Genomic DNA, 23,242 nt, shown 5'->3' with positions numbered 1-23,242 from the left:
TGTTGGGTTTTGATACCAGGGCTTCTGTGTTGTCATACATAATTTGAGTAAAGTGAAGCTGGCAAGCTCCTGAGGTAGCGAGCTTGATCTGTTTTCATATTTGTGCAAGTGACAACCAAAACCAACTAGTTTTCTAAGGATGTGTCTCTTTTTTTTTTTTTTTTCTTGTAAAGAAAGCTTCTGGCTTACAAATTCCTCCAAGAGGTGCCCTAACGCTAGCCCCTATCAGTTCCTGTGGTAAACTAAGTAGTCATCCTTGTTATCTGGCAGGGATCATTCAGGTTATTTCAATCCATTTGATCCATCTCTTAAGCGTAGAACTGTCACAGTGTCCCAGGTAAAACCAGTTGAAAAATAATGGAAAACTTGACACACTTAAGGTTCTGTCTTTTGTCAAAGTGACTAAATTCATATTATATATGCATCAGATCTATGTTTCTCGTAAGCTCAGTTCTGGAAAAGGTTTGATAATTCAAGCAATAGGCAACCTCTCTTTCAAAGGTGGTTTTAAGCATTTCACGGTACAGGATCAGAAGATAATAAACTTTTCTTTAATCTGTGGCAGCATGTAGCACCTCATTATCAGGGTCCTTCAGAATACACTCTTTTTTGGGAACACTAATTTGATGTTATGGGTCATTTGCACTGTGAACAGTTTTCCCTTTCATCTCTTGATTTGGGATGAGTATTTCAACCATGAGTTGTGCTCAGTGTATTTACACATGGCTTTGCTGATTCTTAGATCTTTTCCTGTGGATCCTTTGATCCACAGCAGTTAAGTATAAGGGGTAGAAACCGTTTCAAAATTAAGCTTTGGTGTCTCTTTTTCTCCACCTCTGCAGTGCCCAACTCATGAGACAAAATGCCTTGTTATCACAAATTGTCTGAAAATTAGCTTCTGTTGAACTATATGCATGAAATCCTATGAAATGCAGAATTTCAGTCTTACAGTCCAAATGCCTCTAGATTTTTTTTTTTCTATGCCACTATTTCAGACCATTATTTCTGTTGTCTTTGAGAAGAGCATATCTTCAGGAACTCAGGAAACCAGAGTTTACAGAATATTTCATAAGCAGCTGTCACTGAAATTTTAATGTTTAAGTAATAAGATTTTGGTTCCAAAGTGCTAAGTCTTGGTAATCTTACTTTTTTATAATAACTGATAGCTCAAAAATAACTCTATTGATATTTCAATACTTAAGTGTATCAAGAACTTAGCTTTAGGCAATCAATTTTTAGAATCCTTGTAATTAAGTAGATGTTAAATACTGATGTTTTTCTAATGTGTTTTGGATAACTAGCAGTGTATGCTGATGTAGGAGATCATCAGTAATTAAGGAAGTGTATGCTGTGTACTCAGTCATCCCATACTGTAGCTGGAGTCGTTAAAACAAACCTACAGCAGGATTAAAATATTTTCATATGTATGGTTCTGCGTATGATGAATTCTAATAGTTGCAACTGCTAGATAAACAGTTGAGGTTTTGCTAGCACTGGTTTTGGGTGGGTTTTTTTTTTAAATATTAACAAGTCCCAGGTCTTAACTCTTGATCATATTCTCTATGGAGGTTATTTTATACTCTGTAAGGAACAATAATAATTTAAAAAAAAAAATTCTCATAAGAGTTAGTTAAAGTAATTTAAGGACAAGAAGACTAAGACTCCAATTAAGATTTCTTATTGTTATGATTTTTTGGTCAAACAACAAATTTATTTTAAAAATAATTAAAATCTTAATCTGGAATTTTCTGAGCATATTGAAATCATGAATTTGTACTGCAGGTATGGGATGGCACAAAGTGTCCCTACCCAACATGGAAGGTGCCTGTGGAAGCAAGAGACCTGGAAGGAGAAAAAGTTCTTCTTCATCAGCTGCGAAACCTGACGGTGGATATTCTAGTCTATGATAACCACGTACAACTGGCAAAATCACTTAAGGTAATGCAGAGTTTGGTATTTCTAACTCTGGTTTTGTGGCCTATTTTCTGCTTAGAACTCACTTCAGAGAATGTATCAATTCAGTTCTGCTGTGAGTTAGTTTCAAATGTTCCTCTATCTTTCACTGTATTTCCCATACCTTTTATTTGAGTGCAAAACTCTTTCAACATATGTAAAACAGCCTCATTATCCTAAAATTACCATGAAAATAATTCTTCCAATAAGCAGTTCTTTCCAGACTCTGTAATATCATATGTAATCCTGTGAAAATAATGCACTCAGAAAATGTATTTTATGCTTTAGAATTATATTTTTTTTTAAATGATATAAAGTGGGGTTAAACTTGTAGTCCCATTAAAGGCCTATAATTCTAAAGTCAATAAAAGATTTTCTGTTCTGTAAACTTCTGCAATTTGCAGTGCAATCTTCATTTAGTGGGTCAGTAATGTCGATTGTGCTTAGACAGAGAAAACAACATAATTAAACATTTGATCTTCAGCAATACTGCCATCTTGCTTCTGAATACAGTAGATTAGCAAAGAATACATCTTTCATTTTATGCTTTGCCCTCTATACCCAAGCATCGTTTACAAGAAAGTGTTTACCAGAAAATAAAGATAAGTGATAGCCATTTGTTAGGCTGGGGCTATCAGCAGACATGAAATCAATTTGATATATTAATGCCCTTTCGTAAGTAAATATCAGATAGCAAAATAACTTGCCTTTGTTTAAAAAGTCATAACAAAACTTACTCACAGAAGTATTTCATTATTTACAGGTTCTCTTCCAGAATTTTTCTCTTTCTAACTGGTGTAATCTATTGATGTAAATAACTGCTGATGTTCCAGTGAAGCAATGTGTTTTGAGATTTAAGAGAAAAAATATTTTAATATTAATAAAATGTATTTTCTTGAGTAGCTGATGATACTGCCTTTATTACACTTTCCTATTTATATTCAGGAATTCCTATTGAATATGTGGTAAATGGGATGTCTTCTCCATTTTTTTCCTTCCTGTAAGCCCTTTCTTTCTTCCTGCTAAAGCATCTGTGCCTTTGCTGGATACTGCACTGTGTAGCAGAAGCTCTAATGTCAGTGTGAACTGTTATGAAACCTGGTCTGACCTCCTGAGCAACACAGGCTGTTTTTCTCCTCCTGACTATGTCCAAAGTTGCAGTAGTTTCACTCATGCAAGCTGCAGAAGTTTTAAGTTAGATCGTTTTTGAACACCGCTTTTTATTGGATTGTCTTAGTGGAGTTATTGCAGAACAAGTGCTGATATCCTAACCATTAAACTTCAGGAAGATTTATTAAGTTCAGGTAGCAATATGTGCAATTAATGCTATTTCACAGAATACTATAAAGATAGTAAAATTTTGAGGTACTTTTCCTGAAATGGAAGATTTATTAAAAGATTTGGTTTTAAACAGTAGTGGAGATCATGTCATATTGTAAGAAAGTATAGTTGAAATCTATTAATCTGTATAATATTTTATTTAGTTCAGGATCTTGTTATGCAAAGATTTTTTCAGAAAATTTATTTATGTAGAATTATAAAACTGGAGAGCATGTAGTGTGTGCATGTGCACCTTCCCAAGTGAGAACAGAACAGTGTGGACAGAAACTATACTAGATGTTTTGCCAGTTTGTGGTTTCAGAAACAATGAAAGTGCGGTTTTTCAGCCATCTCTTCTGCATTTGACAGTAGCTTAGAATTACCTTTTTAAATGTAAGTTGCTATTGAATTGTTAGATTACACTCTCCCACATTGTTGTGTACCACTTGCAATGACAGTTGTAGCTCTGAAATGATGTTTTACATAGGAACCATCTGGTTTACACAGCCTTGAGACCAAGCAGGCCAGACTGAAGAGGAGAAAAAAAAAAAAACACAGACCATGAAACCCCTGAAATATTTGTTCTTATTTTAAAATTGAATCTTTAGGTGCATGTTCAGACAAGGAAACTCTGAGTAAGCACTACACTACAGTCTAGAGAAAGTGGGTAATGTGTTACAGTGAATTTTTGCTAAATCCTGGAGCACACTCTCAGGGATATTCATGCAGGAGTTGGTTAAAAGCTCCTTGTTTGGATTGTCTATCCTGAGAACACTGTAGATACGAGTATTTTATCCCATTTTCCAAAGCAGTCCAATAATATTTACAGTTTTCAATGGAGAGAACTTTAGTAATATTGAAGGTACACTGCAGTTGATACCATAAGTAGACCTTTTGTCTGCTGTATTTATTGGCCTCCCTTTCCTGCTGGGTAAGATTGTGGCTTTTCAGCATTTGCTGCCTTAGCAGAACACAAACAGAATATTCAGAAATCTCATCTCTGAACTAGATTATTTACTGGGGCATAAAGACACATCCAAGAGCTACAACTAAGCAAAGACAATAGTGTTCACTGCTTTTTCCCAAATTTCCCTCGTCCTCTGGCTACCTGGGACGCGTGAGACTTTCTTGTTACTATAGGAACCCCAGCCTGCAACTAACTGTTCAGAGTACAGTTGCTCTGTGTAGATTGTTATTATTCAGCCTTCCTCATTCCAGTTTTTCCAGAGGTTCTCAGGATTCACTGATCTTGCCATACAACTCAGGAATAGGTGGGTTTCTCCATCTGGGGCATTTTGCTAGATGGTAAGCATCATGGTGAGTAAGTATCAGTGGTCGGTCAGTGCACAGTAGGGCTCCAGCTGTCCACAGCTGGTTGGAGATTTCCTTATGTACTGTCATTCATTTAATACAGTGTACTGTGCATTCCTCTTATGGCTTGATACCATCAATTTTGTGTTGCCATGCATTTTCTGAATCATGTAATGGTTTGGGCTGGAAAGAACCTTATAGATTTTATAGACCATCTAGTTCCAACCCCCCTCCCATGGGCAGGGACACCTTCCATTAGACCAGGTTGCTCAAAGCCCCATCCGATCTGGCCTTGAACGCTTTAGGGATGGGGCATCCACAGCTTCTCTGGGCAACCTGTTCCAGTGCTGTACCACCCTCGTAGTAAAGAATTTCTTTCTTATCTCTAATCTAAACCTACCCTCCTTTAGTTCAAAGCCATTATGCCTTGTCCTATCGCTTCATGCCCTTATCAAAAGTCCCTCTTCAGCTTTCTTGCAGTCCCCCTTCAGGTACTGAAAGCATGCAATAAGGTCTCACTGAAGCCTTGTCCTCTCCAGGCTGAACAGCCCCAGCTCGCTCAGCCTTTCATCCTAGGAGAGGTGTTCCACCCCTCTGATCATTTTTGTGGTCCTCCTCTGGATGTGCTCCACAGGTCCATGTCTTTCCTGTGCTGAGGGCTCCAGAGCTGAACACAGTACTCCAGGTGGGCTCTCACCAGAGCAGAGCACAGGAGCAGAATCATCTCCCTGGACCTACTGACCACGCTTCTTTTGATGCAGCCCAGGATACAGTTGGCTTTCTGGGCTGCAAGTGCATGTTGTCGGCTCATGTTGAGCTTCTTGTCAACCAGCACCCCCAAGTCCTTCTCCTCAGGGCTGTTCTCAATCCATTCACCACTCAGCCTGTGTTTGTGCTTGGGATTGTCCCGACCCATATGCAGGACCTTGAACTTGGCCTCGTTGCACCTCATGAGTTGTTCACACAGGCCCACCTCTCAAGCCTGTCCAGGTCCCTCTGGATTGCATGTCTTCCCTCCAGCGTGTAGACCATACCACACAGTTTGATGTCATCAGCAGACTTGTTGAGGGTGCACTCAATACCACTGTCCATGTTGCCAGCAAAGAAGTTAAACAGCACTGCTCCCAATACCAACAACCCCTGAGGAACACCACTCATCACTCGTCTCCACTTGGACATTGAGCCGTGAACTGCAGCGCTTTGAGTGTGAGCATCCAGCCAATTCCTTATCCACTGAGTGGTCCAACCATCAAATCCATGTGTCTCCAATTTAGAGACAAGGATGTCATGCGGGACAGTGTCAAATGCTTTGAGATGGCATTTAAAATTGAGATGGCAGGGAGATGACATTTAAAAATGGTAGTTATGTTTCCCCTTTTCTAGTCATTGGGAACTTCAGTGGATTGACACAAATTCTTAAATATGATGGATAGTGGCTTAGCAACTTCATCTGCCAATTCCCTCAGGACCCATGGATGCATCTTATCAGGTCCCATGGACTTGTGCACCTTCAAGTTCCTTAGATGGTCTCAAACCTGATCTTCTACAGTGGGCAGTTCTTCATTCTGCCAGTCGCTGCCTTTGCCTGCTGCGACTTGGACAGTGTGGCTGGAGCACTTGCTGATGAAGACTGAGGCAAATAAGTCATTGAGTACCTCAGCCTTCTCCATATCCTGGGTAACCAGATCTCCCATTTCCTTCCAGAGAGGGCCCGCATTTTCTTTAGTGTTACTTTTATCACTGATATACCTATAGAAGCTTTTTTTTGTTGCCCTTGACGTCCCTGGACAGATTTAGTTCTATCAAGGCTTTAGCTTTCTTAACCTGATTCCTGGCTGCTCAGACGATTTCTTTGTATTCCTCCCAGGCTACCTGTCCTTGCTTCCACCCGCTGTAGGGTTCCTTTTGTGCTTGAGTTTGTCCATGCGCTCCTTGTTCGTCCACGCATGCCTCCTGGCGTTTTTGCCTGACTTCCTCTTTGTTGGGATGCATCACTCTTGAGCTTGGAGGATGTGATCCTTGACTATTAACCAACTTTCTTGGGGCCCTCTTCCCTCCAGGGCTTTATCCCATGGTACTCTACTGAGCAGATCCCTGAAGAGTCCAAAGTCTGCTCTCCTGAAGTCCAGGGTAGTGAGCTTGCGGTGCAGCCTCCTCGCTGCCCTGAGGATATTGAACTCCACCATTTCATGGTCACTGAAACCAAGGCTGCCCTTGACTTTCACATTCCCCACCAGCCCTTCCTTGTTGGTGAGAACAAGGTTCAGCATAACACCTCTCCTCGTTGGCTCCTCTATCACTTTGAGAAGAAAGTTCTCGTTAACGCATTCCAGGAACCTCTTGGATTGCTTGTGCCTTGCTGTGTTGTTGCTTCAACAGATACCAGGGTGCTTCAAGTCCCCCATGAGGACCAGGGCTTGTGAACGCGAGGCTGCTCCTATCTATCTACAGAGGGCTTCATCCACTCGGTCTTCCTGATCAGGTGGGCCTGTAGCAGACCCCCACTATAATGTCATCTGTCCCTGCCCTCCCTTTAATCCTGACCCATAAGCTCTCATTTGGCTCTTCATCCATCTGCATCTTCAGATGCAGAATTTGAGTATTTTCAGCTGTTCCTCCTGCTGTGTACAATGTCATGTCTTTTTTTATATCATTTGGACTAAGAAGTCTTGCTTGCTTTTCTAGTGTGAGAGTCACATTTACAACCTGCAACTTAAATGAGTTACATGGCTGTAATATCTAGCTGCATGTTTTTCAGACCTGAGTAGCATTCCTTTGACCTGTCAGTGGTATTTTCCCCCCTTCTGTCTTTGTACTTATTAAAAGGAAAAAAAAAACCAAACTGCAACACCCCCCCATCCCACCCCCAAGTCCTCCAAACCGTTTGATGGATTAAGTTGATAATTTTTATTGCAAGGGACCACACTCAAATGCTATGTATATAATGCTTCTCGTTTTCAAAAAGTTATGCACAATTTATTCAGTAAAATTAGACAGTTAATATGATAAAATGACAACAAAGACATCTCATTGAATATCCTCAACCATAAAATAGGCATAAAAATTTTTACAGATTTTGTGAAGTGATTCCTATAAAGACAGCCTCTTGTCATGAGTGTCTTTCTAGCCAAACGTGAACATTTAGCTGCCATGATAAATGACCATTCCAAATTCATCGGTGTCTTAAATGTGAACACAACCCTATATGTTTTGAAATAATTATGAGCATTTGCTATGCTAAAAAGTTGTTTTAGTTGGCTAGTTAAAGGGAACTGCGTATGTGACTTCTTCATTTTAATTCTTTTTAGCCTTAATATGTATTTTTAAAATAGTCATATTTGAATTGGACTGCAAATAGGGTATTATTGTATTTTGTATTACTGCAAGAAATGTGTTCTATTGCTTTAATTTCATTTTAAATGAACTTTCTCTAAATAGGTAGTTCATAAACAGAACTGCTGTAAAGTCAAGTAAGGAGTTGGCTTTGTACTAGATTTTATTGATGGCTCTGTAAATCTCAGTGTTTACTTTAATGTGGATTGTAATTCCTTCTCAGTCAAATATATGAAGTGCTCGGCCAGCAGGCATTCTGGGCAGACCAGAAATGCGGTAACATTTTTAGCCGTAGCACCGCCGTTTGCTGGCCGCTGTTCGCGGTGGGCAATGCTGCCTTCTGAAGGCACGCACGGAAACTGCACGCCGGCTTGCACAGGCAGTGTTTGGCAATGCTGATCGTAACACGTCTCTTCAGTATGGTTCTGAGGTTCTAAGTGATATTAAAATATATACAACAATAACATTTTCAGAAAAGAGATCTAATAAAATACATGTGTAGGAAGATATATTTTTATAGTGATCATGAATCTTGGGAAGTTGAGTGTTACACTAAAACAAGTAATTTGGTTGACTTTTGCATGAATTTCAGCACACAAGTTTAGAAGGCAAAACCAGCATTTTGTATTACTGGCTTCTGAGCTCTCCTCTCCCGTGTTTAATGTTTTATGTTTGTACAGCTAGTAAATACTTTTTTTTTAATAGATTGTTTTTGAAAGAAGGAAACCCTTCAATTATAATCGACTTTTTACTGCTTATATACAAATTGCTCTTGGGGGAAAAAAAAACAACAGAGTTTGGCAGTATTATATTGACATAAGGTTATTTGATAAGCAGAACTTAGGTAAGAACTTTTAAAAAAACTTTCTCCAAAAGCATTTGTTGTAGTCATTAGGTTAGTTTTATAATGTGACTGTCCCTTGCATTTTTGGATATTCAACATGATTAAGTGAAATATAACATCTGGAAAGAAAAAAAAAATAAAAAACCTCCAGATAATCCTCTTACTGCCATCTAAATGCAGAAGCTGTCCTGTTGATATCCTTTGAATGAACAAAATGAGCAGCCCCTAATGGTGCAGATCAATTAAAACTCTGGTAAGAGCTACGTGCCAGAAGCAAAATAGGTGCAGGCTGAAGTGTACTTCTTATGTCCCTGGTGCCTGAATTTGAAAACATACTCTGTGTGATTATTGTTTGAAAGAGCAGTTTGATACCAGCATTATATAGTCATAGTCTGTTCCTTGATACAGAGGATTCCAGAATCAAGATGCTGCTCTGTCTGCTTTTATGCATATATACATACATTTATAGGTGTCATACTAAGACCTGGCCAATCCAGTCTAAAACGAATATGTTTTAGGTTCCTACTGGTTAAAGCAGGAGCTGAAGCTGAAATAAGACTTAACAGAGTGGCTGCTGTAATATTAATGTTAATTGCATTCAATTTCAAATAATTTATCATTTATATAGAGCTATTTAAAAGATACTTAGAGAGAACATAAATCCAGGTTATTGAATGTGTGTAGCTTGCCAGCTATCTGCTGGATCTGAGGTTATGTTTTAAAAAAAATATTTGGGTGTTAGTTAATTTGATTCAAAGGCCTTTAAAACACATCAAAGCATAATTAACTACATAATTAAGTCTCCAGCTTATCCACCTTTAGAACCTTGGTTTTGGCTTGGGTTTTTTGGGCGGGTAGGGGGAAGGGATAATGGGAGTGGTATTTTGAGATAAAAGCAAAGTTATAAAGATGTTTGATGTTCAGCACACTGTAGCTTCTTTCTTAATAGGCACTTGAATAAGTTAGCCTAAGTCCGTCTGTGTAACTTGACAAAACTGCTTCAGAGAACACAGAGCAATTCTAAGCAAAACAAGAAGCATATTCTCCATGTACCTGAGGAGAAAATCTAATAGATTTAGGAACAGTGCCAAAATCTTTGAATTTCTAACACGTGTTGCCTTTTATCCTTGTGCTGAAAAAGTGTTATCTGTAATATGAGAGTAAGGTATGATAAAGAAATCTGGGTAAGCAGATGTGTTTGCATGTATACAGAAGCAGAAACATGCCGTGCATGATGATGGACATGAGGTCAGTTGCTGAGTGCGATCATACACGGACAAATCACAGCACATCAGTCCCTGGAGAGCTGTTTTGTGAATATAGAAGACAAATTGTGCCCTCAGGAAAGGAATATATTGGCTCGTTTGATCTGTCTTCTTAAGTCTGCTTGAGAATCAAATTTTGTAAGAAGGCTTATGCTGGTTCTGAGCCAGCCTTTGCTGCCAGTAATGTTGTCTGATAAAGAAAAACAAGCAGGTCACCCAGAGAGGTTTTGGAGTTTCCATCTTTGCAAATATTCAAAACCCAGCTGGAGACAGCCCTAAGAAACCTGCTGTATTTGACTCTGCTTTGGGCATGGGTGTTGGACTAGGCAATCTCCAGAGATCCCTGACAACTTCAGCAATTCTGTGATTCGGTGAAAACAGGGAAAAAGCTTTATGAGGCCTAGAATTTTCCAAGTAAATAGCTAACTTTGTGTTATCAGATTTTTTTTTTTTTTCCTTTAAGCTTGGAAGTTTTCTGAGAATTTACAGTATTCATACGAAACAAGCAAGTGCTGACGATATAGAATTTCATCTTCATGGTGGCACCTGTTACGGTCGAGGAATAGGAGTCTTACCAGATAGTAACCCGGATGTTAAGGAACTAAAAGCGTAAGTTCTCTATGTAGGATTTTTTTCTAGATGATTCCGGAAAACTCTAGGCTAATGGAAAAACTGTACAGTTTAGAATTGTAAATGTATGTAAGAACCAGAAACTCTGGAACAGAATATGTCTTTCGCACCACTAAGATGAAGAGTAAGTATGTGGGGGGATTGGTAAATAAAGGCTAATTTTTTAAATTGAAAGTACAGTAGAGATTAAGATTTCTGTTTCGTAGTGCTGTAATAATAAGACCTGGCCACATTAACATACTTATTCTGTTTTATAGTGGTATATAATCTTTTAAAGATAAAAGCTATGGTTAAGCAAATAAATTGAGCACATTTTAAGCATGTGTATATGTGTTACTTGGAAATGGTGAGACTTAAAAGATATTAAAAATGAAGCATATAAATGCTTTGTTGAACTGCGTTATACACGTAAGGAAAGGCTAGGTAACCAAAGTCCACATTTCTTTATCAGGAATTCTGTTTCCAGTAGTGCAGTTTTATTGTGGCACTATGTTTTGTTTAAAGCTCCAGAAGTGAGTTGGAAAGGAGTATCTCATGTGCATGATTAATATACACTTCTGCAGCTTCTGGCTTAATTGAGTTTTGTGTCTCTGCTGGAAAATTTACGTCTGAACATATTACCTGTCTATTGATAAACGGTAGGTTTCATATAAGTGTGTATTTATAGTCATATATAGATATGAAAGACTTCTCTGGGTTATAAAACATTTAGCTGTTAATTTTTAGATTCTTAGAATCTGTGGCTCTGGCAGAGAGTCAGAATATGGAAAGCATGTCTTCAGTGGAATTAGATGGCACTTTCAACAACGTTACAGGTAAGAGCAATTGAAAGCTAATTTGCTCTTTTTTATAACATATATATGGTCAAGATAATGTCACAGTTATTGCTTCTCTTAAGTGTAAAATGTTATTTTCACATGCAAAACCTTAGAGAATTCTTTTGAATTATGAGACTGGAAATTGACATTACCCTGTCCTTCTATCTCGCAGCACAAGCCTTTCTTATACATGGAAAAATACTTTCATAGGAGGTAGTGAATAAAGTAAACAAAGATGGTGTTCTTAATCATACTATATTAGATCATAAAACAGAGTGACAGAACTCCCTCTCTCTAAAGGGGGACTTCTCAGAAACAAGCACTGAAAACACACTGAACAGCTGCTTGTTGGGGAGCCCTTCTAAAGCTGTTGGATGGAAAGTTGTGTCAGTGTCAGAGTTGCAAGGTGCAGCTGCATAGAAAAGTAGTATCTTATCGGATCTGTAGAACTGCCTATATTATTCTTTTAATGGCATTTTTAGCCCAGAATAAGAATAACTAAAAGTGAATAAAACCCTAAAGCTAGTTGGACATAGTCTGCATAGAATCATAGGATCATAGACTCATAGAAAGTTTTGGGTCGCAAGGGACCCCTAGAGGTCATCTAGTCCAACACCCCAGCAGCGAGCAGGGACACCGCTAACTAGAGCAGGTTGCTCAGAGCCCTGTCCAACCTGGTCTTGAATGTTTCCAGGGATGGGGCCTTCACTACCCCTCTAGCTTTTACAATGTTATGTTACTTAGCCATTAGTAACATACTGTGACAGAATATTTCTATAAGTGTGCAAAAGTCAAGAATAAATAAATGCTTCATGTCTAGACCAAAACATGGCACATTTAGAATTTTATGCAGATTTACTGCATTGTGTATGTGTAGTAGAGATTGTTCAGAGGAGGGATCAGGCAGTCCACATTTTTTTTAAGAATAATGTATTTGTGCTCTTGTCCAGAAAGATTACAGAGGTATGAATATTGTTTATGTCAGCAGTACCATTCACAGTATACATTTGAAAAGTGTTCATTTTGCTGGTCATTGCTATTTAATGTAGGCACTAATTTCTCCTCAAATATATTAACTCTTGATATCTGATGTTTGTCTCCTGCTTACGTTGTTTTTTCCTTTTGCTATATTGTTTTCATGTATCATTAGGACTTCCATTTTCCTTTGTTCAGCTTTTTTGTTTTGTGTGTGCATCTGTCTGTCTATCTGTCTGTTTTGTGTGTCCACATGATAAAGGAGAAAAGAAGGGAGGAAAATAATTAGGAAATTCTGCTTGATTTTAGATCTTGAATCCCACTTACAGAGATGTCAGCAGTTATCTGTTACAGGTAGGAAACATTTTCACCTGAAGGTGAATTTTATTTTTACTAAAGAACAAAAATGTTTTTGAGACCTCAGCTTAAAGGTTGGAATAATATCTTTTAGAATAGCTCTTAGTATGGTAAGTAAGCGTAGAAGTTTATAAATGTTGCATTGGGTTTATTCCATTTTTAAAGGAATACAGCGTATTCTACTTTGATTTGTTTTTTTCTACATGTTGAATTTCTGTGTGCTGAAGTACACCATGTTCCCACAGCCTGTTGTGATTTATCCGAAGGACTGTATCTGCATTTTGTACTGATAAAACTGAGGCTGCAGCTGGGGAGGACAGAGAAAGCTGGGAATTAAGGGAAAATGCATACCTGCAATGGCAATTTCCCATATTCCAAATATTATGGTGTTTAATAGGTATGGATGGGTTTTTTTTCGTGTGTGTTGTTATTTTGCAGTATTAACAGATCATCAGGATTTGAGTAACACAGAACTGAAAACCATTCTGAACAGCACGGCTCCTCAACAGTATCGCATTAGAGCAAAGCTGAGAAGTTATAAACCCCAGAAGCTCTATCAGTCTGTTAAACTTCATTGTTCCAAATGCAACAATTTGTAAGTGTTTCACACAGTAAAAGTACTTAGGAGTTCTTCTATATGTTTTGAATGCCTAGATTTTCAGTGTATCTTCATCCACTTTTTTTGTGTAAAATGAGCTGAACGTAAAGGTATTTCATTTTGAGCAAAGATTTGAAACTCACTGATAATAGGTAGGAAAATTTTAAATCATCAGATGAGTTCCATTTACAGAATCCTTTGAGTGCTTTCAAAACAATTTTTGTTTATTTTCAAATTTAGCCGTGCATTTTTCCAGTACCAAAGTTGTATTTAAGTACCTGTTTCTACCTTGCATTTTTAAAATAGGATGTGCAAAAAGGTGTGACAATGTCGAATGAATAAAATATTTTTGACTAAATTGCATCTTCCAGAGACGACATCTTTTCTTCATCCAAAAATATCAGGGAAACACCATTCACCTTGGTATTTTTGTCTGTTTTCTCACCTGAGTCAGTTCGCTGACCATTTTATCATTGTTATTTCCCCTTTAATGCCATTTGTAATTGTATGAAATAATGCTCAGTCAAATAAATGTACGCCATTTCATCTAAAAATGAAAGAAAGTTTGTTTGAAATGGCCCACTTTGGGTTAAAATACTGAGTGACATGCATTACAGTGCTGTTCATGATCATCTGAATCCCGTATCACTTTTTTCTGTCTGACGTAGCCTAGCATCAGTCCTGAGCAGACAGCTTTTTTGTTACTGGTGTAAACTATTTCTTTCTTTAAACAATGGCATGTTTAGCATTCTCCTAACCTTTTGAAACTTTTTGCACAATCAAGATTTATTAGATATAAACATCACTGAGACAAGAAAATGCCCCTACTATCCTTCTCTTACAGCTTTTGGATGCAAAGCATCATGCTTACAGCCTTGTCGGACGTGATAACATTCATAGAATCAGAGAATGCTTTGGGTTGGAAGGGACCTATAGAGGTCATCTAGCCCAACTCCCCTGCAGTGAGCAGGGATATCTTTAACTAGATCAGGTTGCTCAGACCCCCATCCAACCTGGCCTTGAATGTTTCCAGGGATGGGGCCTTCACTACCTCTCTGGGCAACCTGTTCCAGTGTTTCACCACCCTTATGATAAAAAATTTCTTCCTCATATCCAGTCTAAATCTACCCTCCCTTAGTTTAAAGCCATTACTCCTTGTCCTATTGCTACAAGCCCTGCTGAGAATACTTTCCCCATATTTCCTATAGGCCCCTTCAGGTACTGGAAGGCTGCTATAAGGTCTCCCCACAGCCTTCTCTTCTCCAGGCTGAACAGCCCCAAATCTCTCAGCCTTTGCTCCTAGGAGAGGTGCTCCAGCCCTTGGATCATCTTTGTGTCCCTCCTCTGGACTCACTCCAACAAGTCCATGTGTTTCCTGTGCTGAGGGCTCCAGAGCTGGACACAGGACTCCAGGAGAGTTCTCATGAGAGCAGAGCAGAGGGGCAGAATCATCTCCCTCACCCTGCTGGCCACACTTCTTTTGACGCAGCCCAGGATACGATCGGCCTTCTGGGCTGCAGGTGCACATTGTCAGCTCGTGTCCAGCTTTTCATTCACCAGCACCCCTAAGTCCTTCTCGGCAGGGCTGCTTTCAATCCCTTCATCCCCCAGCCTGTGTTGATAGCGGGGGTTGCTGTGACCCACTTGCAGGACCTTTCACTTGGCCTTGTTGAACCTCATGAGGTTCACATAGGCCCACTTCTTGAGCTTGTCAATGTCTCTCTGGATGGCATCCTGTCCATCTGGTGTGTCCACTGCACCACTAAGCTTGGTGTCATCTGCAAAGTTGCTGAGGTTGCACTCGATATCACTAAGTCATTGATGAAAATTTTAAACGGCACTGGTCCCAGTATGGACCCCTGAGGGACACCACTTGTCACCAGCATCCATTTGGACATTGTCTTGGTTGCTAATGTAAGAGAAAGCACTTCATTATCTTCACAACATACAAGCACATGGTCTTTATTACCAAGTATAAAAAGGGAGATTATTGCACTTTTGTCAGTTTTTTGTTATATTTGCCACCTCTGTATAGTAAACAAATAGATAAAATTGGTAGAATTTTATTTGTTCATTACGAACTTTACCATTATGCCACAATTTTGCATGACTACTATAGCCTTTTTTATGTATTCCTGACTTGTTAATGTCTTCATTTCTGTTCATTTGAGTCTCCTCCTGTTTCACGTATTGCTGTCTTCTCCTTGCCACAGAATTAGGGCAGACTTTTAACCAGATAGATTTGTGACGCTTTAGTTAGCATATTTCCTACTACTGCTACTACCACCATCCTGCTGCAATGACGGGACTACGTGCAGTGCTTTCCCAGAAATTTAGCTTCTCTTTTCTCAACTGTGTGCATCAAGTGGAAGGAATCAGGGAAATATAGCTGACCTATACTGTAGCCTGGATGGGGTGAGTTAAGAGGCCCCCAGGAAGGAAACTTGATTTCGGGGCATCCTTCTCTCCTACGTGTTTTGTTGTGGCAGAAGTTGTTTCGTGTTTTAGCATATGCTGAAGAGCCTGACCGAAGAAAGTTCAGCACAAATTTGATCCTTTAACACTTTATGCAGTAAGATGCATATAATGCTTGGGGTACAGAAGCCTTGTGAGAGCTCTATTTTTGTTTTTTAGACTTCGACTGGAAGCTTCTCTGTAAATAGCAAAATATTGATATAGTTTTGTTCTTGTATCCATGTTACAGATATTTCAACCATTGTGTTTAGCTTAGTTCAAAAACACTTCATTTCTTTCCTGTCGCTGCAAGAAATCTAGAGGCAGGCTGTAGAGGCTGGAAGAGTTCAATGGGTGTATGTGGCAAGATGACCTGTTAAATTAGGTCCGTTGCTTTTGCATTGAAAATAGTAATCCAGGGACACAAGTGGAAAGAGTTCATGTGAACAGCACTGTGTTTGTGAAATGAAAGTTCAGGTTCAGGAAGACCTCTTGTGTGCCAATTCTGCAGTCGTAGCAGAAGAATATCAAAGTTTGGTTTCATAGGCAGGAATTCTTCTGTTCACGGGTGGAAGCAGCTGCTCTTGGGTTTGAAAGCGAAAGCTTCAGAATAATCTGCAGGAGTTGATGGTATTTTTTCTTTAACTCCACTCTGAAGCTTGGCAGCTACTTTTTTTCAGTGTTTTATGAGATAGCTGAAGCTTTTACCTTTTTTTTTTTTTCATTGTCCTTTTTGTCCCAGTTCATATTCCACCTGAAGCCAGCAGGTCTGTCTTGCTTAGGAGACAACATTCTAATGCGTTTTTAATTTGTGTGCCAACCACTGGCCTTTTGCCTGTTGTTGGTAATATTGGTAAAATTTGAATGGCCTGCATTACTTCTCTGTGGATGACAACTGGAAATGCACAAATGGTGTGCTCTGGCAGGACGGGAAAGAAACTGTGTGGTTCAGAGCTGCAGTTTTTTCCCTTTACAGTACGTATGTGAAGCTATTCTGCTCCTGCCCTTTTTTCTTTTTTCTCCCTCAAAATATGCAAAGTAAAATAGGCTAGAACATAAAACTTTAAATTATATGAATGCAGCTGATATATTTGTTTTTCCATGGATTTACCTAAGTGTGGATGAAGCCACTAGGCTGCCTCTGTTCCTGGGAAAGATTAGATTACTTAGCATATTTGTTAAAATGTAAATTAATTATCTTGTTATAGTTTGCTATACAACTCTAAATGTTTAGACTGATATAAAAACAAAGTTATTTTTCCTGTATGTACTTTAACTCTCATGACTATATTTTAACATTTATTCAGAGTACTGTCATCCTTGTTGCTAAATTGCCTAAGGAGAAGCTGTTAGAATTTACTTATTCATTTTGGAAATGGTTTTAGGAGAGAAGTTCCAGACGGAGATGACTTTGACTTAAATTTACAAAGCTCTGCCTGTACTGCTCCAAACTTAGAATTACAAAATACATCTTGGTATGATTCTGTAATGTGGACTACACAAGACCATAAAGAAAGGAAAATAGCTATCCATTTTGTAAAGCATGACGAAATGCTTCAACAGCCTGAAGACACTTTGCTTATGATAGAAGGTAAGATAAATTTTTGAAGTTGTGTTCAGTGTGAGTGGTGATGATCATAAAGGCATCTTCAAAGAAAAGAAAAACTCAGCTGGAACTTTAAGTTACTGTTGTGCAAACAGGAAAAAGTCATCTGTGAAGGTCTTGTAAGGCGCTTCTGTCTATTTTAAAACTATACCAGGAAGTTTATTGTTGATTCTGCTAAAATTATCATCTAATGGGGGGGGGAGCGGTTCTAGCTCTGCTTAATGATTTTTCAGTTCTGATTTGAACTCACTGACTCTTCTAAAAAAACCTATCTTTAGTCTTGATGTGAAAAAGTTTTGGAAGGCTTCTGATAATACAATCTACAATTAACTTTGTTAGCCTCTGGATGTCAGTGTTGTTTCAGATCGATAGAGCTTCTCGCAGCATGAGGCTTTTTTTGGTTTAGTGTTTATCAGATTTCCTTAGGGAAGAGAAATAGCCACTGAACTTTAAACAAAGCAGTTTAGCAATACTAATAAGGAATGTTTTGAATAGAATGAAAGAAATAATTGCATGCAATACCATTCAGAATTAAAACAGTCTTCAATTGTGCTCATGTACTGGTGTGAATAAGCAAATGTAAGTCAGATGGTCCTTTGTGTGAGGGTCAGTGACCAAACCCCTTCTTTTTTCTGTTTTGTTTTATATTGAACTAGTTCTGATAGCTGCTTTATTTCTGACATGTTCCAAACTGGATTTTTTTTTTTCAACCTAACCTTATCTGTGTGAAAATAAAAGAAAAAAGAATCAATTTCTACTGTTTTCTTAAAATAGCTGAACAATATAACTTGGCAAATCTTTTTTTAAGATATTAAAGTGCCAGCAGCTAAGTGTGTGTGTATGTGGATAAATGTGCTTCATGTTGGAGCACAAGGAAAAGGCATAATCAGTGTTTTGGCACTTTTTTCCCAGCACATTGATCATGAACCTTGCCGAAGCTACATGCTGTTTTAATTTTTGTCTTTAAGGTTTTTGGAGGTGGAGATTTTTGAAGTCCCTCTAGAAATATTCCCAGCACTTTTTCAGATACAGAGTACCCTCAAAGGCCAAACACATTATGACACTCATTAGACAGATGTGGTCTAGATTCTATTTGTTAAACACAGCAATGTACTCTTCTACAACACGATACTCTGTTCTTTCCCATAATCATTATGCTGAAGCAAGGACTTCTTTTTGAGTGTTTGGCACCTGTTGGACTGGAATTGAGGAAATAGTTAGATAATGGACAGAATTTTACGTGACCATCTGCAGGGAGTAAAGGGAATCTGTAACCATTGCTACAGATTAGTTGAACTCAAGAGCAAAATGTTACAGTTAACAAGTAGACTTAATGCTCCTTGCATATCCTCATTATTTCACATGAAATCACTGTGATTCATATCATTGTCAGCCTCTGGTAATTCTCAGTGTTTTATGCCAGTTTCTGAGAAGCTAGAATACATTTTCTCAATGTAACTTCGTATTACAGTGAAGTTGAAATTCTGGAGACCTTTTAGCAATGACAGTTATAACTACCCTGAATTTCCTATGTTAATGCCTTGAATCAGAGTTCAAATGTGTATGAGAGACTTTATCTGTGTTACTGTACTTGGAGGACCTTTGTTTTCTGACCTTTCAGGAAGCTATTTCAAATATCTGTGGCTCTGTTTTCTTTTTTTTTTTTTTTACTAGGGGAGGTTTCATATTATTGTGCTTTTTTCTATCACGAGGAATAATGCATTTTTATTGATTTTATTTTTTTCTCTGGTTACCTCTGCAATAAAGGTAACAAGTATATACAATAAATATTTTACAATCCAGTGTTGTAATTACTTGTCATAAAGTCTTTGAAACATCTTAGTTACAGTTAGTGGAAAACGACACAGTTCTAGAATATATTTGTTTTAAAACAATTTGCTCACTTTTTTTTGTTGTGTTCCCAACCTGATTAAATCATATATATTTATCGAACTGTTTCCAAATAACTCTTCTCTGTGTGTTAAATTAATAAATTTACCACATTTGTAGTGCGTTGGTGAAATGTCAGAAAGATGCCGTAATCAGTTCTGCAGTCCATACTACAGAGACTGAAGGCAGCTTATCCCATGATTTATAATAAATTTTCTTGTCACTGGAACTGGAAAATCTCAGGGTTCCAGCTGTAATATATTATATTTCTGCTGTGTTACTAGCATGGGCCCAATTTAGTAGCACTCAAGTTAGCATGAAGTTTGGTGGTTCTGCATTTTCCACCTCACATCACTTAGGACATGATAGAATAACTACTTTTTCATAAACTGCTGGTTGAATATTAATAGATTTTTGCCACTTAAAAGCTGAAAAGGAAGTTACTTAGGAGAAATTTCAAAAAGTCAGTTTAGTCATTTTTTTTTTCATATGTCCCCCCAAGAAAACTGCTAGTAAAATCTTAGGATTAATTATATGAAAATGATGCTAACTAATACAACTTCATGGTTACAGTGTGTTGTGGTTTAGTCCCAGCCAACAGCAAAGAACCACGCGGCCGCTCGCTCACTCCTCTGCCCAGTGGAGTGGGGAGGACAATGGGGAAAAAAAGAGGCAAAACTCCTGGGGTAGGATAAAGATAGTTCAACAGAACAGCAAAGCAGGAGAAAAATAACAATTATACTGATAAAAAGAATATACAAAGCCAGGGATACACAGTGGAATTTGCTCACTGCTCAGTGCCCAGCTTGCCCCCGAGGAGCACTTAACCTGCCACAGCCAGCTCCCCCAGCTATACACTGAGCATGATGTCACATGATATCGAATAGCCTTTTTGGGTAGTTTGGGCCCTGCTGTGTCCCTTCCCAGGTTCTGGTGAAAATTAACTCTATCGTAGCCAAAACCAGGACACCGATATAGCTATGAGGAAGATATTAAGGCATCTACTTTTATAAATGTCCATCTTTGATTCTTTATTGAGTCTGTTGTTGAGTAAGAGTGAGGAGGTTATGGACCATTTTTTCAGTTTTCCATAGTGGGTATCCGTTTGTATTGAAGGTCCTAAAATCAACATCTGATCAGCGAAGGAATTCAAGTTGTTCAATTTATTCTCAATTACAGTTTAAAAAACCATGTTTTTGTGTTTTTAATAGGTGGGACACTAAAAGAAGTCTGGAAGCTTACAAAAAGATTTAAATGTGTTATTCCTGTGAGATCCACAGAAGATGATCTTGAATTATTAGATCTTTCAACTCCTTTTCTTTTACAAGGGAACATAAAATATTATGGGTAGGTTAAAAGTGTTTGTTGAGATTTTAGTAGTTGTAGTAATAGATAGATAAAATTTTCTTTAGTAATTCAAACCACAGTGCTCAAGGGATAACCTACCCAAGGATTCTTTGATGCAAAATATGTAACATGATTAGCAGTACTGAGATCAGGGATGAAATGCCATGCTGCTACCTTGTGTCAAATAACTCAACTGCAGTTGGGCTTTATCTTGCTCTGTAAATCTTATGCTCTTAATCACACAGCACCCAGGTTCAGTCTTGCCTGTGGTGTGTGGGTAGGTCAGTATACTACAGAGACAGAAGTATACACGAGACTCTTTAGGCTGCAAAATGCCTAAATCTTCCTGTTTTAGTCTAGAGCTTCCTTTTTCTGGCCAGAAAAATACTATTTTCTGGTCCCACTCATTAGACTAAGTCAAAACATTGCTTCAAAACTATGCTGGTTTTTTGTACATAAATAATATTTAAATAGAGACCCAGTGAATAATTTCAGGCTGTCAATCCTCGTCTCATTCTCTGTGTCTTTCCTAGTATTGGGAAAGCTTGGGTTTTGGAACAAATAAGGGATTTTGGACAGCCTTTCCTCACCATTTGCCATTTACAGAGATCTGCAACGCTGCAAAGTGGCTTACCTGTTTGTGGTTGTCAAGTCACTGCAGAGACAGCTTCAATGGGTTTCTGAATTCCACAGTTCCAAGGCTGTAGAACACAGTACACACATCTAGGTCTGGTATTTGGTCAGACATTGGAACAGGCTGCCCAGGGAGGTGGTGGAGTCGCCATCCCTGGAGGTGTTCAAAAAATGTGTAGATGTGGCACTTTGGGATATGGTTTCATAGGCATGGTGGTATTGGGTTGATGGTTGGACTTGATGATCTTGGAGGTCTTTTCCAACCTTAATGATTGTATGATTCTATGATCTGTGCTATGCCATGGGAGACTGTGTTCCTGCTCCATGAGATCCAGCAGCAGTATGTTCTCCCAGTACTGCACAGCAGAATCGTAGTGTCATAGGTTGGAAAAGACCTCTAAGATCATGAAGTCCAACGATCCACCCAACACCACCATGCCTACTAACCCATATCCCAAAGTGCCACACCCAAATGCAGCATGAGTTACCGAGCAGCATGCAGTTACCAAGCTCAGAAATACCAGTCTGCTTCACGCAAGCTATTGAGTCATCCCTCTCAGCATTCCTAATAACTTCAAGCGGAGTGCTGTGTTGCACTACTTCAGTCCTGTAGGCAGTAAAAAATTCCATTGCAGAAATATTGCATGTTTCACATGAACCCTAAGGTTTCCCATAAGGGCCTGATAAAATGAATACAGGTAATTATTTCTCTTTGTCATATATTGTTTTGACCTTTCCAGATACGGCTGTCCACAGCTTTTTTTAAATAAAGGCAGTATGTGGGTATTCCTGCTGGGAGTGGATCTTCACCAGTACAAAGTATTTCCCCTTGCACTTTCATAATCTGTGTATTTCCCCAGCTACGCACAACTCATCTTCAGACATAGTTCTCTGTTTAACAAAGACTGTGTCGTAAAAGTCAGTGCTTCATAAGATATTCCATGATTGCTTATAGGATATTTAGGAAGGAACCTCACAAGGATGTTGACATTTCAGAGCTTTGTTCCACATGCTTTTTTATCAGTTGCATATACTTAGCAAATTCTAAAAAAGATTCTGTATGGTAGAATCAAAAGCAAAGATATTTTTGCTGTAGGAATGAGCTTGATTACCTGTGTAAATGTGTGTGTGTGCATATGCATGTCTATTCATATATATATACAAAAAAATAAACACACACATACTTGCATATAAAAACCAAAATTCAGAGCTAAGTTACTTTATTGGAGTTTGGGTGTTTTTTAAAAGGAAAAAAGTAACTTCATTGAGCTTGGTTATACATCACTTGAGCAGAAATGGTGCTATTGATTTTTATAACATGTTGTGCGTGTAATTCTAAAAGATAATGTCTATTTTAATTTCTAACTGTAGTATACTAGCACAGAAGCTTAACTTGGAAAAAACAGTTGTTTTGTAATTTTATTTCTTGAGGCAAATGAGAACAACTTTGAAAACAGTTCTTCAATATTTTCATCCACTTGCAGAATTTGCTGACTATGTCACATGTAAGACATTGTTTTGATAACTCAGAGTCAATATTTTTTAACATAGGTAAAGTCAAATTTCTCGTCTAACCCTGTTGCATTTTTAGAGCAACCTCAGATTCAATCCTGCTTTTACAAAGTGGGATGTTGTTTGCGTTGCTAAACAACAAAGTACTGACATGAATATATTCTAGCAGTAACATATGAATATATGTTTATCAATGTAGTGATCTTAGAATCATAGAATGATTTAGGCTGGAAGGGACATTTAAAGGTCATCTAGTCCAACTCCTCTGCAGTGAGCAGGGACATGTTTCACTAGACCATGTTTCTCAAAGCCCTGTGCCACCTGGCCTTGAGCAGTTCCAGTGACTGGGCACCCACAACTTCTCTGGGCAACCTGTTCTAGTGTTTCACCACCCTC

The 23,242-nt window shown here is 38.4% G+C and overlaps 1 protein-coding gene across 11 annotated transcripts in view; it reads left to right on the top strand.

The window, feature by feature from the left end:
• Positions 1-23,242, top strand: part of POT1 (protection of telomeres 1) — an 89,028-nt gene that overhangs the window by 55,356 nt on the left and 10,430 nt on the right. For 10 of the 11 annotated variants that reach the window (XR_012764727.1, XM_075428118.1, XM_075428114.1 and 7 more), the window contains 7 exons: positions 1,783-1,938; positions 10,490-10,635; positions 11,383-11,471; positions 12,759-12,803; positions 13,245-13,401; positions 17,244-17,449; positions 20,566-20,701. Coding sequence is in view for 10 of the 11 variants with exons in the window: in XM_075428118.1 (XP_075284233.1) it covers positions 1,783-1,938; positions 10,490-10,635; positions 11,383-11,471; positions 12,759-12,803; positions 13,245-13,401; positions 17,244-17,449; positions 20,566-20,701 (935 nt within the window). In the remaining variant the exon portion in view is untranslated. The remainder of the gene's footprint in view (positions 1-1,782; positions 1,939-10,489; positions 10,636-11,382; positions 11,472-12,758; positions 12,804-13,244; positions 13,402-17,243; positions 17,450-20,565; positions 20,702-23,242) is intronic. The other variant, XM_075428120.1, reaches the window with a different exon arrangement.

The sequence above is a fragment of the Opisthocomus hoazin genome, chromosome 8, assembly GCF_030867145.1.
Source record: "Opisthocomus hoazin isolate bOpiHoa1 chromosome 8, bOpiHoa1.hap1, whole genome shotgun sequence".
NCBI classification, from domain to species: Eukaryota; Metazoa; Chordata; class Aves; order Opisthocomiformes; family Opisthocomidae; genus Opisthocomus; species Opisthocomus hoazin.
This window is presented reverse-complemented; position numbering and strand designations above follow the sequence as displayed.